Source organism: Microcaecilia unicolor, chromosome 13, assembly GCF_901765095.1.
Source record: "Microcaecilia unicolor chromosome 13, aMicUni1.1, whole genome shotgun sequence".
In the NCBI taxonomy this organism is placed as follows: domain Eukaryota; kingdom Metazoa; phylum Chordata; class Amphibia; order Gymnophiona; family Siphonopidae; genus Microcaecilia; species Microcaecilia unicolor.
This window is the reverse complement of record NC_044043.1, coordinates 25300287-25318817: the sequence shown is the minus strand read 5'-3', so window position 1 is coordinate 25318817 and position 18531 is coordinate 25300287. Positions and strand designations below refer to the sequence as shown.

The 18531-nt window shown below is 45.3% G+C and overlaps 1 protein-coding gene across 4 annotated transcripts in view; it reads right to left on the bottom strand.

Moving 5' to 3' along the window:
- SGSM2 (small G protein signaling modulator 2) overlaps positions 1-18531 on the bottom strand; it is a 551979-nt gene that overhangs the window by 445697 nt on the left and 87751 nt on the right. For all 4 annotated transcript variants that reach the window (XM_030185728.1, XM_030185727.1, XM_030185730.1 and 1 more), the window contains exon 2: positions 11593-11668. In XM_030185728.1, the coding sequence (XP_030041588.1) occupies positions 11593-11668 (76 nt within the window). The remainder of the gene's footprint in view (positions 1-11592; positions 11669-18531) is intronic.

The following is an 18531-nucleotide window of genomic DNA, read 5'->3' as shown; positions in this document are numbered from 1 at the left end:
CAGATAGCTCTGGGCCTCTTGCGGTGTCGCCAATTCCTCAGCCTGGTATAACCCCTGGTAGAATTTATAAAAGACATCCTTAATGTCCTCAAGTTTAGTGCATGTTTTCCCCTCGTCTGTGTTGATTGTATGTATATAGGAGTTTAAAGCACATTTCTTCAATTTATGTGCTAATAATCTCGATGTTCTATTGCCAAATTCGAAATGTGTTTGCCTAACCTGTTGTAGCCGTTCAGCTACGTTTGCTAACTGTAGTTCCCTTAGAGCTAGCTGAATAGCGTGTATGCGATTTTGATCGTATTTTGATAAAGGTTGCTGTTGAGCTTGTAGAGTCAAGCCCAGCAATTCCGCGTGTAAAGCTTGTGTATGAGCGCTCGTTTGCTTCTTGATATGTGCTTGAATCGCTATTATTTTCCCCCTGATTACTGCTTTTAGGCCCTCCCATAATATCTGCGATGTGACCTCCCCATTGTCGTTAATAGCTAAATACTCCTTTATCTCTGCTTCTAAGCGGGTAATCACTGTAGTGTTTGCTAGCAGCTCATCTCTAAGGCGCCACGTTGGGGTCTCCGGGGATCTCACCTCCCACTCTAATTCTAAAGTAACCGGTGCATGGTCCGACCACGTTCTTGGGAGTATTGATATTTCTTCTACTCTGGAGAATATGTTGGGAGGCCCTAACCACATATCTATGCGTGAGTGTGAGTTATGGACCCCTGAGTAATATGTGTACCCCCTGGATTGTGGGTGTCTGTGGCGCCATAGATCTATTAGGCGCCAAGTCTCCAGGAATTTGTGTAGCTGGGCCCTCTCTGATTGAGCATATCTCACTCCCTCTGTTGAATTATCTAGCTTTGGGCACAACGTCAGGTTAAAGTCACCGCCCACTAATAACGTGCCTTCGATATTCTTACTCAGTATCCTGGATACTTCCTTATAAAAGGCACCCTGGCGTTCGTTAGGGGCATATATGTTTAGCAAGGAAAGCGTCTCCTTCCCCAGTCTCACTATCAAAAGTAGGTATCTACCCTCCTTGTCCCTTATTATATTCTGCACTTGCCAAGGGTACTTGTTAGTCAATATGATGAGGACTCCTTTTTTCTTTTTTTCTTTGTGATTTGATGCAAAATATATATGCCGACCTTTGCCCCCTTGACAAAGATGCTCCTTATCTGGTAGCAAGTGCGTCTCTTGTATAAAGGACACATCTGCCTTTAAGCGCTGCGTCTCTTTAAATAGCAGCTGGCGTTTTGTCGGGGAATTTAGTCCCTTAACATTGAGGGTCATACAGGTTATTCTACTCATCCCCAGATCTTGCACAAATCCTATAGTTCATACCCTTTGACTGGTATCTCACCCTTAACTCCCTTATTATGTTGGACATGGTCATTAAATTTTCTCGCTTATCTTTTCTATCTCCCTTCCCCCCGCCCGTCCCATTTTCCCTCTTCCCTCCTAATTGGCACAACTGTACCCCGTACATAGGTGTGCCTTTGGGAAAGAGACCTCACTCCCCTCTTTACACATACTGATATTTAGCATAAACCACCCGCATAACAGTATCAAACCAGTGAGCTGTAAAATATAACAATCCTACCACTCTTCATAAATCAAATGTATCTCTTATAGCATATTAGATTTATCTATTGATACCATATCTGTAAGTCTCATTCTGCAAATAATCTTCCCACTTCAGCTGTTATTCTGTGCTTCTGTTTTAGTTGCTTCTTATGTTCCTGCTTTTCTTCCACTTTCTGTTGCTCATTGTCCACTGGTTTCCAATACAGATCTTAATCGGGGGTCCGAGTATTGTCGCTGAAGGCGTCCCCTGCCCTTTGTCACTCTTTGCCAGCGCGGTCTAGTCGGTTTAGCCGTGGCGGGTGGATGAATTGTACTCCCTTCCCTTGCGCCAGGGCCGTCAGGCAATATCTCTCTTGCTTCCTCCAGGCTTCGTATTTGATGAAGCTTGCCGTCTTTGTAGAAGCGCAAGGCAAAGGGATAGCTCCAACGGTATCGGATCCCTTCAGTTTGTAGCAATTGTGTGAAGGGTTTCAATTCTGCTCGCCTCTTTAAGGTGCAAGCCGCTAAGTCTTGGTAGCAGTGTATCACATGCGAATCCCACTGAAAGTCTGGTGCCGCTCGGGAAGCCTGCATGATCTTTTCTTTTAGCTTAAAGTCCGCAAAACACGCAATGAGGTCTCGCGGCTTGTTTGCTCTTGGTGGTCCCAGCGCTCGATGGGCGCGCACAATCTGAATCTCTGCTGGTTCCTTGTTGCTTTGTATCGTGGCTAGCAATGCACTTGCGATCTTCTGCGCCACCCCCTCACAGTCAGCATATGTTGGAACCTCTGGGAGTCCTCTGAATCTTACATTGTTCCTTCTGCTGCGGTTCTCCAAATCCTCCAACTTGTCCCAAATCTGTTGGGTCTCTTGTTTAGACTCGGCTGTGTGGCGGTTTAAGCTCTGTATTGCTTCAGCCTGCTCCTCCAACCTGTCTTCATTCTCTGCCACGCGGACGCCGAGTGCCCCTATCTCTCCTCTCAGGTCCGCCCCCAGCGCCGCGAGGTCCGAGCGCATGGCCTTCAGGTCTGATTGAATTTCTTTCACCCACGCGCCAATATCCCGCAAGGTGGTCTCCTCCTGTCCCGGGCCGTCCCCCGACTCAAATAGAGGTGGAGAATCATGCTCTTGTTGTTCATTTGGGGAGTCGGGCGGTCGATCTGCCGAGGCGTCGCCATGTTTATGCCCGGTTGCGTTCGCGTACGCGAATGCCGACAAATCAACCACGGAGGCTTGTGATAACATCAGTCCTTGCTTGCCTGTTGTTTATTATTGTTTATCTCTCTCAACTTCTCAAAACCCGCTGTTTTCGCGAGGTGGTTTTATTATTTCTGCTCGGGGCTCGTCGGAGCTCTTGGCTTAGGCTGCCATCTCCGCTAGTGACGTCACTTCCTCAAGGAAGAGATAGCTTTTAACAGAAAATTTGAGAAAAATCATGAGACAATTTTTTGTTTCAAAGTCTGGTGCTTACCACTGCCTCACTCCTCCCCCACAGAGCTACCAATACTTCAAAATGATTGGAGATGCCAAACAATACAAAATTACCCTTTCCTGGATGCAATGAAGAACCTTGCTCAGCACCCAACGGGCTAGCAATAGAGGAGTATTTTCAAAGCACTTAGACTTACAAAGTTTCCTTGTAACCTATGGAACTTTGTAAGTCTAAGTGCTTTGAAAATGAGCCCCTAATAGTATCACCCAAAAAGAATGAAAGGTCCACAGAGAAGGCAAGAACTCAAAAGGAAGGCCAAGGCATTTTCATGCCACACCCCAATGTCATTTTGGCATGTGTCATCCTCTAAGGTTGGAATGCAGACTTCAATGGATGCGTCCCATGTCTCAGACTGAAACGATGAAGTTAACTCAGGTCAGAGGTCAAAGCACCCCAATCCCTCCACACATCCAGGAAGCTTCTTCCATAACTATTTCACTGGACATCTTAGGGACCTTTATTAAGATGTGCCTCAAAAGTTTGAGAGAGGAATTTTTCCACCTCAAAATAACACCTTGTCAATGACAGACAGAAGAAAAGGGAGTATGCAGGTATGACACTCATACATCTCTTCAATGAGCTAATTACGGCATCAAAGAGGAAAAGCAACTTCATTTCCCCTGTGACTGTGCAAAGAATCAAAGAAGCAAGGGGCATACCAAATAAAGAGGGTCAAATGAATCAAACATAAGAAAGGGTATCAGCTATACAGACATCAAAATTAAACACTAAGCAGTCAACACACCCAGAGCACTTAGGCAAAACCAGCAGTAGACATTACAATGAATTACATCAGAAGGGTCTATTTTTAGATTGGTTAATTATGTCCTGCTTCCTTTGGTGGGTTTATATTTTGACAAGATAACCATATCTTGTTAACTTAACCATCCTCCTTCCGCTGACCTAACTCCTGAAGGTAAATACTTATGGTTTATTAAATTTGATATGCTGCATATTTTATTAAGTATCTAAGCAGTTTATAATATAATAATATCATGATGAAACACAGAGTGCTTACTCACCTTCTCTTGTGACATTCAGCTGAAGCTCAACATGCTGTGATACATCAAGAGGCATGGGGGTGGGGGGGGGGGGGGTTGTAGTGGAAACTGAACAGACAAAACGCAGCAGTCAATCCACTCACGTCCCTCAGCTTCTGTTAAACATCTGACGCCAAGCTATTCCGTTAGCCTTTTTTGTGCTGTTCCTATTAGAGATGCTATTCAGTTTCATGCTGCTGATTAAACCAGTGTTCAGTGCTACACTGCAGGTACATAATTTGTCACGCTGCTACACACAAAGCTTTGAGTCACGTTAAAAGTAGGCAGCATTCAAAATGAAATGCAGGGTGATCCGACTGCAAAGGGTTTTAATACGTTGACATCTCATGCTCATTTTTCCTTTTTTAAAAATAGACTCGGGGATTCCAGATGACGCTGATCACCTTCTTTGCAAGATCAAGAAGAGATACATTAGTATATAGATTAGTGTCTCAACCAATTTACAACAACAGTACCATTTACTTTCAAAACCTTAGCCTGCTGATGCTCTCTACGGAGCTGATTCCTGGATCTCCTTTCATTGCTTTGGGTGTTATTGTAGACAATACGTTGACATTTTCTGTCCCGTGTGCGGCGGCGGCCAAAAAAGCAAACAGGATGCTAGGAATTATTAGGAAAGGAATGGTAAATAAAACTGAGAATACTATAATGCCATGGTGCAACCTCAACTTGGTCACCCTATTTCAAAAAAGATAATGCAGAATTGGAAAAGGTTTAAAGAAGAGCGACCAAAATGATGAAGGGGATGGAACTCCTCTCGTATGAGGAAAGGCTAAAGAGGTTAGGGCTCTTCTGCTTAGAAAAGAGACAAATGAGGGGGGATATGACTAAGGTCTACAAAATCCCGAGTTCTGTAGAATGAGTAGAAGTAAATCAATTTTTCACTCGTTCCAAAAGTATAAGTACTAGGGGACACTCAAGGAAGTTACATAAAAATACTTTTAAAACAAATAGGAGACATTTTTTCACTCAAAGAATAGTTAAGCTCTGGAACTTGTTGCCGGAGGATGTGGTAACAGTGGTTAGCATATCTGGGTTTAAAAAAGGTTTGGACAAGTTCTTGAAGGAAAAGCCACTGCTTTCCCTGGGATTGGTTGCATGAATGTTGCTACTGTTTGGGTTTCTGCCAGGTACTTGTGACCTGGATTGGCCACTGCTGGCAACAGGATACTGGGCTAGATGGGCCATTGGTCTGATCCTGTATGGCTCTTCATTTTTTTTAATAACTTTAAATTTTATTGACAGCTTTGAATAGTTTAACAAATCTAAACCATTAGAGAAAAGTTCGAATATAAACAATTTAAAACAGATAACTCACTCCCTAACTAATACAGTTGCTCCCTAGCTAATACCCCTCCCTCCACCCCCCCTAACCTCCCAACTATCAACACTCTCTTCCCCCCCCCCCCCACTATTTGCACCCTTCCCCATCCCCCCCCCCCCCCATTGCAATAACCCTATCAACACTGGTAGGATACCTGTGTCGGAAATGGTATTTCAAGCTGACGAGTCGGAGAAACTTACTGACTTCACGGTAAACCTGGAGGACGTAATGGGGCAGTTCAGCAAACTGAAGAGTAGCAAATCTCCTGGACCAGATGGTATTCATCCTTGAGTACTGACAGAACTGAAAAATGAGCTTGCGGAGCTACTGTTAATGATATGCAACTTATATTTAAAATCGCGCGTGGTACCGGAAGATTGGAGGGTGGCCAATGTAACGCCGATTTTTTAAAAAGGTTCCAGGGGAGATCCGGGAAATTATAGACCGGTGAGTCTGACGTCGGTGCTGAGGAAATTGTAGACTATAATCAAGATCAAAATTACAGAGCACATTCAAAAGAATGGATTACTGAGACCAAGTCAGCACAGCTTTTGTGTGGAGAAATCTTGCCTGACCAATTTACTTCAATTCTTTGAAGGCGTAACAAACATGTGGACAAAGGGGAGCCGGTTGATATTGTGTATCTGGATTTTCAAAAGGCGTTTGACAAGGTACCTCATGAAAGTCTACAGAGGAAATTGGAGGGTCATGGGATAGGAGGAAATGTCCTATTGTGGATTAAAAACTGGCTGAAGGATAGGAAACAGAGAGTGGGGTTAAATGGGCAGTATTCACAATGGAGAAGGGTAGTTAGTGGGGTTCCTCAGGGGTCTGTGCTAGGACCGCTGCTTTTTAATATATTTATAAATTATTTAGGATGGGAGTAACTAGCGAGGTAATTAAATTTGCTGATGACACAAAGTTATTCAAAGTCATTAACTCGCAACAGGATTGTGAAAAATTACAGAAGGACCTTACAAGACTGGGAGACTGGGCGGCTAAATGGCAGATGACGTTTAATGTGAGCAAGTGCAAGGTGATGGATGTGGGAAAAAAGAACCCGAATTATAGCTACGTTATGCAAGGTTCCACGTTAGGAGTTACGGACCAAGAAAGAGATCTGGGTGTCGTCATCGATAATACACTGAAACCTTCTGCTCAGTGTGCTGCTGCGGCTAGGAAAGCGAATAGAATGTTGGGTATTATTAGGAAAGATATGGAAAACAGGTGTGAGGATGTTAAAATGTTGTTGTATCGCACCTTAAGTATTGTGTTCAATTCTGGTCGCTGCATCTCAAGAAAGATATAGTAGAATTGGAAAAGGTTCAGCGAAGGGCGACTAAAATGATAGCGGGGATGGGACGACTTCCCTATGAAGAAAGACTAAGGAGGCTAGGGCTTTTCAGCTTGGAAAAGAGACGGCTGAGGGGAGACAAGATAGAGGTATATAAAATAATGAGTGGAGTGGAACAGGTGGAGGTGAAGCGTCTGTTCACGCTTTCCAAAAATACTAGGACTAGGGGGCATGCGATGAAACTACAGTGTAGTAAATTTAAAACAAATTGGAGAAAATGTTTCTTCACCCAACGCATAATTAAACTCTGGAATTCGTTGCCGGAGAACGTGGTGAAGGCGGTTAGCTTAGCAGAGTTTAAAAAGGGGTTAGAAGTCCATAAACCGCTACTAAATGGACTTGGGGAAAAAACCACAATAGAATGTACGTTTGGGAAGCTTGCCAGGTGCCCTTGGCCTGGATTGACCACTGTCGTGGACAGGATGCTGGGCTTGATGGACCTTTGGTCTTTTCCCAGTGTGGCATTACTTATGTACTTATGAACAACATCTTTCACTCTGCATCTAATATACAGTCCAAATGTGATCATTCTGTCTCTTCCTGATCAAGTCGCCCTGATCTACTTTCTGTCAGTTTCTCCAATTCGGTTACCAGTTTGACTTTTGTTAGCAACTGCTTTTTAGTGGGTCCAGTCTTTGATTTCCAGGGAGAGGCAATGATTGTCTTCGCTCTCAACAAGCAAAGTCGCTTTATACGCCGCTGCCATTTTAGTCCTCTTCTGTTCCCCCAGCCCAGAAGACATCACTTAGGATCATGGAGAAACTCAGAGACCAGGACTATCGCTAGACTACGCACCACCTACGACCAAAATTTTTCCAAAGATGGCAGCTCACCAAACATGAAAGAATGTGCCAACAGCCTTTCCACAACACCAGCATTGATCGCTGGCATCCAGGTACATTATTTTCACCCGATTAGGTGTATAGTACAATCTACTTAATACCTTATATGCATTTTCTTTAATCAGAACACATGCAAATGCTTTTTTCACCTCCAGACATACCGCTATCCATTCAGCCGTGCTTAACTCGCATTCCAAATCTTGTTCCCAGGCACACATATATGATAATTTAACAAAACTATCTCCCCTTATATAACGATACAAGAAAGAAATAGTCCTCCTCAACCTGTCTACAGTGACTCACAGATCCTCCAGATGTTCAGTCTCGCCTGGATCAGCTTTTAACCATCCTTGCTCAATAATGAAATGTTTAATTTGTAAATAAGTGAAGAGGTCTGACGCTGGCAAGTTATGGGACTCCTTTAATTCCCCAAAAGACCTCATGCCCCCTGATTCCATTAGTTCCCAGAATCTAACCAGTCCTCTACGAGCCCAAACTGCAAATACTAGTCCCTGTCGGCCAGCTGGGAAGCTAGGCTCCTGCGTAATCTGCGCATTAGTCGACAGAGTTCTGGTCCCACGCAACTTATATTTTAAGGAGCTCCACAGTATCAACAGGTGCAAAATGAATGGATTTGATATCAATTGTTTATAGGTTTTGGCCAGGATTGAGGCCCAGAGGGCTGCATCTAGAACATATCCCTGGACGAAGCTCTGTTCCAGAATCGTGATCGGTGACTTCTCCCCCTTGCTCCAATCTGCTATCAACCTGTATGGCTATTCTTATGTTCTCAATGCTGTCATTTATTCAATTTACCTGTGTGCCACTGATCCAGTGTTAAAATCCTCTGTGTACATCCCACTCCTGTTTGAACACCATCACCATTTTTGCTTCCATCCAGAAAGGCACAGTTGTTATCCACCAACCTCTTCTGTTAATTCCCCTTCCTTGTAAAAGATTCAGTTTTTACCCTAGCACCTCTTAGATATTACTTAAAAAGTATTATTGAACAACGTCAAACAACAAAGGGGTAAATTCCATAACTAAGGCAATACCAGATTATGGTTAAATCCTTTTTATTAAAGCTTCAACACAGATCATAATCAATAGACAAACTTTGGTTACAACTTATTATCCAACTCTATCCCTCGCCCCTCCCACCAATCGTCAAACTGTAGTTCCAGGCAGGGGCGTAGCCACAGGCAGGCCTGGACGGCCCAGGCCCAGCCACTTTCCCTCCAGGCCCGCCCATCCAACATCCCTCGCTCACTGTTGCTGCCTTTTCTCCCGCAGCTCCAGGTATGGCCATCCGGGAGGCAGCGTTCAGCATTGCCTGCCTGCCCTGAAATTCTTCTTCTCCCCAGGCTCCGCTGCCTCGGTCCCTGTATTCTTTTTTTCATTCGTCGCGCAGCACTGCCATTCACACAAGCAGCTCCACTCCCCCCTGCCGTGTCCATATGGTCCTACGTAAACAGGAAGTGCATCAGAGAGGGCTGGATGGACGCGGCAAAGGGGAGCGGAACTGCCTGTCGTGAATGGCAGTGCTGCACGACGGTTGAAAAAATAAGAATGCAGGGACTGAGGCAGCGGAGCCTGGGGAGAAGAAGAATTTCAGGGCAGACAGGCAACGCTGAACGCTGCCTCCGGGACGGCCGTACCTGGAGCCGCGGGACAAAAGGCAGCAACATTACAGTGAGGGATGTTGGGTTGGGGCTGGGTCAGGAAGGCAGAACTAAAGTAAGTGCTGGACTTTTGGGGGGAGGATAGGGGGGCTGGAGGGAGGGAGAGGAGGAAGGGGCTGGAGAGCTGCCAGACAAGGGAGGGAGGGAGAGGAGGAAGGGGCTGGAGAGCTTCTGGACAAGGGAGGGAGAGGAAGAACCTCTCCCTCAAAAATCAAAACCTTAACCCATACATATACGCAGACGACGTAATGATCTACATTCCATTTAAACAAGATCTAAAGGAAATTTCCAATGACATCAACCAAAGCCTAAACATCATGCACACATGAGCGGACACATTCAAGCTGAAACTCAATGCAGAAAAAACCCAATGCTTAATACTCACCTCACAATATAACACGAGCAAATTCACCACCATTGAAACACCAAAACTGAATCTTCCAATTTCAGACACCCTAAAAATTCTTGGGGTTACCATTGACCGACACCTAACACTTGAGAATCACGTGAAAAACATAACCAAGAAGATGTTCTACTCAATGTGGAAACTAAAAAGAGTAAGACCTTTTTTCCCAAGATCTGACTTCCGCAACCTAGTACAATCAATGGTACTCAGTCATCTAGACTACTGCAATGCACTCTACGCTGGCTGCAAAGAACAAATAATCAAGAAACTTCAGACAGCCCAGAACACGGCAGCTAGACTCATATTCGGTAAAACAAAATACGAAAACGCCAAACCTTTACAAGAAAAATTGCACTGGCTACCACTCAAAGAACGTATCACGTTCAAAATTTGCACCTTAGTTCACAAAATCATTCACGGAGAAGCACCAGCTTACATGTCAGATCTGATAGACTTACTACCCAGGAATGCTAAAAAGTCATCCCACACATTCCTTGATCTTCACTTCCCAAATTGTAAAGGTCTTAAATACAAACTAATGCCTGCATCAACATTTTCCTACCTGAGTACACAATTCTGGAATGCGCTGCCGCAAAACCTAAAAACAACCTATGAACAAGTTAACTTCCAAAGTCTACTGAAGATCCACCTCTTCAACAAGACATACAAAAATGATCAACAAACATGAACGCTATATACACATATCCAGAAATGCCCCAACCTTATTTGGTTGTCAAACTACTACCATCTTTTTTCTCAGCATCATGTTACTATCATCTTTCTTCTCAGTTTCATGTTACCCAAAAATCTTTTGTTATCACTAAATGCACACGCTCCTTAATTCTTATATTTCTCCTATATATCTCTTATTATGTTTGCTTGTTATAATATTACCATGTCATTTCACTATCATGTACCAAAACACTTCTGCTATTACTAAATGTATAATTCCTCATGTATTACCACTATTCATGATGTATTGTAAACCACATTGAACCTGCAAAGAGGTGGGATAATGTGGGATACAAATGCAACAAATAAATAAATAAATAAGAAGAGGCTGGAGAGCTGCTGGACAAGGGGGGGAGAGGAGGAAGAGGCTGGAGAGCTGCTGGACAAGGGAGGGAGAGGAGGAAGGGGCTGGATAGCTGCTGGACAAGGGAGGAAGAAGGGGCTGGAGAGCTGCTAGACAAGGGTGGAAGAAGGGGCTGGAGAGCTGCTGGACAAGGGAGGAAGAAGGGGCTGGAGAGCTGCTGGACAAGGGAGGAAGAAGGGGCTGGAGAGCTCCTGGACAAGGGAGGAAGAGGAGGAGGGGACTGGATGGAAGGGACAGAGCTGCTGGACATAGGAGGGAGAGAAGGGGCTTCTGGACAAGGGAGGAAGAGGAAGAAGGGACTGGAGGGAAGGGAGATAGCTGCTGGACATGGGAGGAAGAGGAGGAGGGGCTCTGGATGGGAGAGAGCTGTTGGAGGAAGAGGAGGAGGGGATCTGGATGGAAAGGAGAGAGAGAGCTGCTGGACGTGGGAGGAAGAGGGGGAAGAGAACTGGAGGGAAGGGAGAGAACTGCTGGTACAGCACAAGGAGAGAGGGAGTGAGAGGGAGAGAAGCTGGATGGGGTAGGGTCAGAGAGGGTAGAGATATATTGGCACTGGGGAAGAAGAGAGGGGAGAAGCTGGACAGAGAAATATAGGGACACGGAGAAAGGGAGATACTAAACATGGAGGAAGATAGAGGTACAGAGATGGAAGGAGGACATGGAGAGAGAGTAGAAATATCAAATGGACATGAGACCTTGGTGAGTGAGTAACAGAAGACAGAAGGATGTAGAAACCAAAGCCTGGGACCAACATGACTTGAAATGTGGCACTTACCACACAGTGCAATGATGTGACTGCTGTCCTCATGTACAAACTTCCGCGTCACTGCTTCCTCCATTATCTGCTTCACCTAAAGTGAGAAAAGACAAATGTAAAATAATTTGAAGAGGTTTCTTGTCTTTTCTGTGTATCACTGCCCTAGGATTGGTAGCATGAAATGGATTTCCCACTGTTGGCAGGAGGATACTGGGCTACAAGGATCACTGGTCTGACCCAGTACAGCTATTCTTATGGAAACAACTTAGAAACCAACATTTCCCTTACCCACAACTTCAAATCCAAGATCTGAGAATGTGCAATAGCCCCAAATAACCAATTTTAAAGCCTAGGACGGAATCTATCTGCTGGTGTTATCTACTAACCGAAGTGTTCAGTAAGGGATAGATTAACATCTCTGCTCACATAGTATAGTCTAAGTTGACAACAGAACCCAAGCAGAAGCCCCAAAGCTTTTATATTTTGTGTTTTTGAAAAGTGGTTCTAGCTTTTTCCTGTGTGCATGGAAGCCTCAAAATTACCACAGTTCACAGTTGCCACGAATGATAATCAAATAAGGCTCATACAGAACTAATTAGAACAGTCATTAACACCCAATGCATCCCAGAGAAACAAACACCAGAGAAAATAAAGGATGGACTCATACCATCTACTTATTTCACCACCAAACAGGGATCTGCATGGCCAAACAAAATGTTCAGATCATTTTAAACTAATTTTTCCAATTCTTTGACTAATTTTTCAGTTTGTTTCACATGTTGATTTTTTTGAACATGGCTAAGACTGAGCTTCTATTCCCCCTAAACCCACCTCTCCTCTTCCCCTATGCCCTATTTCTGCTGATAAACCCTCTCATCCTCCCCGTCTCCAAATTTTCTTTAATGATCAACAATGCTGCCTCCTGAGGTGTGTTTGTATATAGTGCTGTGGATATAACAAAAGAGAGGGAACAAAGTACAAACTAAAGTCCAAACAAAAAAAACAGCACCACGGGCCTTTAAAAATGGAACACAGTTCTTTAATGAATGAGCCTTGACAAAAAGACCCGACACGGGCCGTGTTTCAGTGACTAGCACCTGCGTCAGGGGTCACAGTGATGACGTGGAAAACTTGGGGAATAACTCGAATATATTCCTCTACAATATATTATTCCTTACCCCACGTCTCATGTAGTAAAAGCTACAAAGCACCAAGGCACTTTCACTTTCTGTATCAAAATGGATGAAAAAAAAAAAAAAATACAGAAAGTGAAAGTTATTCCCCAAGTTTTCCACGTCATCACTGTGACCCCTGACGCAGGTGCTAGTCACCGAAACACGGCCCGTGTCGGGTCTTTTTGTCAAGGCTCATTCATTAAAGAAATGTGTTCCATTTTTAAAGGCCCGTGGTGCTGTTTTTTTTTGTTTGTGCTGTAACATCGAGGGTGGTAAACCATGCATCCTTAGGATTAAAAAATCAGGGAGATCAGGGATTGGCCAGCAGGGCATATCCTATATAATAAAACGCACCTCCAACATTCTGAAGCAGACTGCATGGTTGAGGCATTCCTGCTCTCTGTATCCATCTCCTGAATTGACATCACATACTTCGGGTTCGCCACAAGCAGAAGTGACCAACCACACGAGGTTTCTCGGCTTCAGAATGTTGGAGGTGCATTCTATTAAATAGGATTGGTCAGTTCCTTGAAGCACAGCCAGAGCTCAGCGTCCTGCACAGTAACAACGCTCAGACACCAGAGAGAGGGAGGGAGGGAGGGGGGGGGGCATCTCTGTCACACACACACTCTCTCTCTCTCTCTCACAGTCAATGTCTTTCTCTCACTGTCTCTCACACACTCTGTGTCTCACACTGTATCACATTCACTCTCTGTGTCACACAGTCACTCACACACTCTCTTGGTCTCATACACTCAGTCTCACACACACTCTCTCTCTCTCGCACACACTGTATCTGTGTGAAACACAGTCTCTCTCTCTCTCACACTGTGTCTCACATACGCACTTGCACACACTCTCATTCTCACACACACTCTCTCTCACAGACAAACTCGCAACCAGACTCACTCTCTCTCTCTCACACAGTCACTCTCACATACACTCTCTCAAACATACACGCTCCGAGGAAAACCTTGCTAGTGCCCGTTTCATTTGTGTCAGAAACGGGCCTTTTTTACTAGTTAAATCATGATTCTTCAGTAATAAACATCTCAGGTGAGGAATTAACAACTGAACAGCAAAATATTCTTAATTTAGGTTTGGGATTTGTACCGGCTACTGAATATGAGCCCTTTAAAACCAGAGTGGTGATTTACCATTTTGTTAAAACATTACAGATAAAAAAAAAAAAAAAAAAAAAAATTCGGAGCACGCTCCTTCAATTGATATTTCTGTATTTAAACCAAAATCGACTTGGTACCCTCAAATTATGGATCCAGCTATCAATACGTTTTTTAAAACTTGTTTTACATCATCTTGCTCAGATTGAGGCGGATCATACTAAACAAGCTGCTTGCCAGAGCTGGTGGTGGGAGGCGGGGCTGGTGGTTGGGAGGCGGGGATAGTGCTGGGCAGACTTATACGGTCTGTGCCAGAGCCGGTGGTGGGAGGCAGGGATAGTGCTGGGCAGACATACGGTCTGTGCCAGAGCTGGTGGTGGGAGGCGGGACTGGTAGTTGGGAGGCGGGGATAGTGCTGAGCAGACTTATAGGGTCTGTGCCAGAGCTGGTGGTTGTGAGGCGGGGATAGTGCTGGGCAGACTTATACGGTCTGTGCCAGAGCTAGTGGTGGGAGGCGGGACTGGTAGTTGGGAGGCGGGGCTAGTGCTGGGCAGACTTATACGGTCTGTGCCGGGGCTGGTGGTTGGGCGGCGGGGATAGTGCTGGGCAGACTTATACGGTCTGTGCCAGAGCTGGTGGTGGGAGGCGAGGATAGTGCTGGGCAGACTTATACGGTCTGTGCCAGAGCCGGTGGTGGGAGGCAGGGATAGTGCTGGGCAGACTTATACGGTCTGTGCCGGGACTGGTGGTTGGGAGGCGGGACTAGTGTTGGGCAGACTTATACGGTCTGTGCCAGGGCTGGTGGTTGGGCGGCGGGGATAGTGCTGGGCAGACTAATACGGTCTGTGCCAGAGCTGGTGGTGGGAGGCGAGGATAGTGCTGGGCAGACTTATACGGTCTGTGCCAGAGCTAGTGGTGGGAGGCGGGACTGGTAGTTGGGAGGCGGGGCTAGTGCTGGGCAGACTTATACGGTCTGTGCCAGAGCCAGTGGTGGGAGGCGGGACTGGTAGTTGGGAGGCGGGGCTAGTGCTGGGCAGACTTATACGGTCTGTGCCAGAGCTGGTGGTGGGAGGCGAGGATAGTGCTGGGCAGACTTATACGGTCTGTGCCAGAGCTGGTGGTGGGAGGCAGGACTGGTAGTTGGGAGGCGAGGATAGTGCTGGGCAGACTTATATGGTCTGTGCCAGAGCCGGTGGTGGGAGGCAGGGATAGTGCTGAGCAGACTTATACGGTCTGTGCCGGGGCTGGTGGTTGGGAGGCGGGACTAGTGCTGGGCAGACTTATACGGTCTGTGCCAGGGCTGGTGGTTGGGCGGCGGGGATAGTGCTGGGCAGACTTATACGGTCTGTGCCAGAGCTAGTGGTGGGAGGCGGGACTGGTAGTTGGGAGGCGAGGATAGTGCAGGGCAGACTTATACGGTCTGTGCCAGAGCTGGTGGTGGGAGGCGGAGTTGGTGGTTGGGAGGCGGGGATAGGGCTGGCCAGACTTATACAGTCTGTGCCCTGAAGAGGACAGTACAAATAAAAAAGTAGCACATATGAATTTATATTCTTGGGCAGACTGGATGGACCGTGCAGGTCTTTTTCTGCCGTCATCTACTATGTTACTATGTCAACGTTGAACTTCATCTGCCATTTGGACACCCAATCCCCCCAGTCTCATGTACTTCTAGGATGGTGTTTTTGAACAGCATCCACGCCTGATTCAAGTTTTTTACCCTTTCAGCTGCTCCCTTCAGTCTTTTTTTCACCGTTCTTCTCATTTTATCGTAGTCTCCTTTTTTAAAGTTAAACGCTAGTGTATTTGATTTCCTGAGTTCACTTACTTCGTAGCCAATATCAAAACTGTTCCTATTATGATCACTGTTATCAAGCGGCCCTCACACCGTTACCCCCTGCACCAGATCATGAGCTCCACTAATGATTAAGTCTAGTATTTTTCCTTCTCTTGTCGGCTCCTGAACCAGCTGTTCCATGAAGCCGTCCTTGATTTCATCAAGAAATTTCACCTCCCTTGCGTGTACCGATGTTTCATTCACCCAGTCTATATCCGGATAAGTGAAGTCACCCATTAATATTACATTGCCCTTTTTATTCGCTTCCCTAATTTCCCTTGTCATTGCCGCGTCCGTCTGCTCGTCTTGGCCAGGCGGACGGTAGTACATTCCTATCACCGTCCTTTCCCCTTTTCACATGGAATTTCAATCCACAAGGATTCCAATAGATGTTTTGTCTCCTGCAATATTTGCAGCCTATCTGAGTCAAGGTTCTCATTTACATACAATGCTACCCCTCCTCCAATCCTATCCACCCTATCGCTATGATATAATTTGTAGCCCTGTATGACTGTGTCCCATTGGTTATCTTCCTTCAACCAGGTCTCAGAGATGCCTATAATATCCAGTTTTTCATTGTGTGCAATGTACTCCAGCTCTCCCATCTTATGCCTCAGGCTCCTGGCATTTGTGTATAGACATTTCAATGTATGCTTGTTGTTCCGTTTTTTTTATTACGTTTAATACATGGCATTATTAATATGTTGTCTTCTGTCTGGTCAATATTAATTTTATTTAAGTCCATCTGATCCTCTATGATTTATTTGTCATCTTTACTCGCATTACCCCTTTTTTCCCTATCTGGGTGATATCCTCAGAAGATACCTGCTCCTAAATCATGCGCTTTTGAGCGACTGTCGGCCTTCCCCCGTTTCTAGTTTAAAAGGTGCTCTATTTCCTTTTTAAAAGTTGACGCCAGCAGCCTGGTCCCACCCTGGTTAAGGTGAAGCCCATCAGATCGGAATAGGCTCTCCCTTCCCCAGAATGCTGGCCAGTTCCTGACAAATCCAAAACCCTCCTCCCCACACCATTGTCTCAACCACGGTGCAACTCCAGATCTCTGCCTGCCGCTTGGGCCCTGCGCGTGGAACAGGTAGCAATTCAGAAAATGCTACCCTAGAGGATCTGGATTTGAGCTTCCTTCCTAAAAGCCTAAATTTAGCTTCCAGAACCTCTCTCCCACATTTTCCTACGTCGTTGGTACCAGCACTATCTAAAATCTTGTCTAGGTGCCGTGTAAGGTCTGCCACCTTCGCACCAGGCAGGCAAGTCACCAGGCGATCCTCATGTCCACCAGCCACCCAGCTATCTACATACCTAATGATTGAGTTGCCAACTACAACAGCGATCCTATCTTTTCCCCTGTGGGCTGTAATCGGAGACATATCCTCGGTGCGAGAGGATAATACATCCTGTGGTGGGCAGGTCCCAGGAACAGGAGTACCCGGCTGGTGGTGGGACCTCTCTACCACATCCCTGTAGGTGGTAGAGAGGTCCCACCTTACCCAAGATCACAAGGAGCAGTAGTGGGATTTGAACCGGCCACCTCTGGATTGCAAGACCGGTGCTCTAACCACTAGGCCACTCCTCCTCGTCTTGTTTTACAGACTTCCAGGTAATTGGAACGAAGGCCAGACTAACTTCATGAACTTCATTTCAAACACATGTGTAACCAACTCCAATACACTAGTACTAGGAGACATCAACCTTCATTTAGAAGACCCGAACTCTATCAACGCACGAGAATGTAAGGAATTCTTCAGTTTATGCGATCTCAAATGGCCACAAATGCAAGCAACCCACGTCAAAGGGCACACACTTGATCTCATCTCACACAAACTTTCAACAGACCAGAACCTAACAATAACAAATACTAAATGGACAGAGACACCCTGGACCGACCACTACAAACTAAACGTATCCCTACATTGGCGGAAGAAGGGTGTACAACGAATACTAGAACACACATCCTACAGCATAGACACGAAAACATTTTGGCAACTAATATACAATAACAAATGGGCAGCACAAACAGACTCCATACTACCTCATAGAATGGGACAAAAGATGCAAAAGCATACTAGATGAAATTGCGCCCTTACGAACAAGAACCCCACGCAAGCATAACTCGATACCATGGTTCAATGATGAACTGAGGTTCAACGATGAACTGAAAAAGTTAAAAACACAAACCAGGAAACTCGAACAAGCATGGACTAAAACAAAAGATGAACATAAACTCAACACATGGAAACAAATACAAAGAAAATACAAATACGTAATAAGACAGGCCAAAAGATCATACTATAAAACCAAAATAGGGACAAATTACAAAGACATGAAGAAATTATACCAACTTGTGAACAAACTCCTAGACACCAACTTGGTCTACCACGAATACAGACATCCCATCTGCAGATAAACTTGTGAAGTACTTCAATAAAAAAAACTGCAAGCCTACGCAACACGCTACCTCAGAACAACACCAACACTGAAAACTTCCTTAATGACCCAACCATTGGAGAATACCCTGCAGATCGGACCTGGTTAAACTTCACCCTCCTTACCGTCGAAACAGTTACCCAGGCGATTAGTAGGTTTTCCAACACTCACTGTAAACTAGATACCTGTCCCAGCTACCTAATGAAATTCGTCCCTGACCGCTTCATAGCAGACCTTACATCCCACCTAAATTACATGCTTCAGCAAGGTCTCTTCCCTAAGGAAAATGTCAATATCCTACTCACCCCAATACCAAAAGATACCAAGAAAAAAAAAAAAACAAAATCACTAACCAGTGGCGTTCCTAGGGTGGCTGACACCCGGG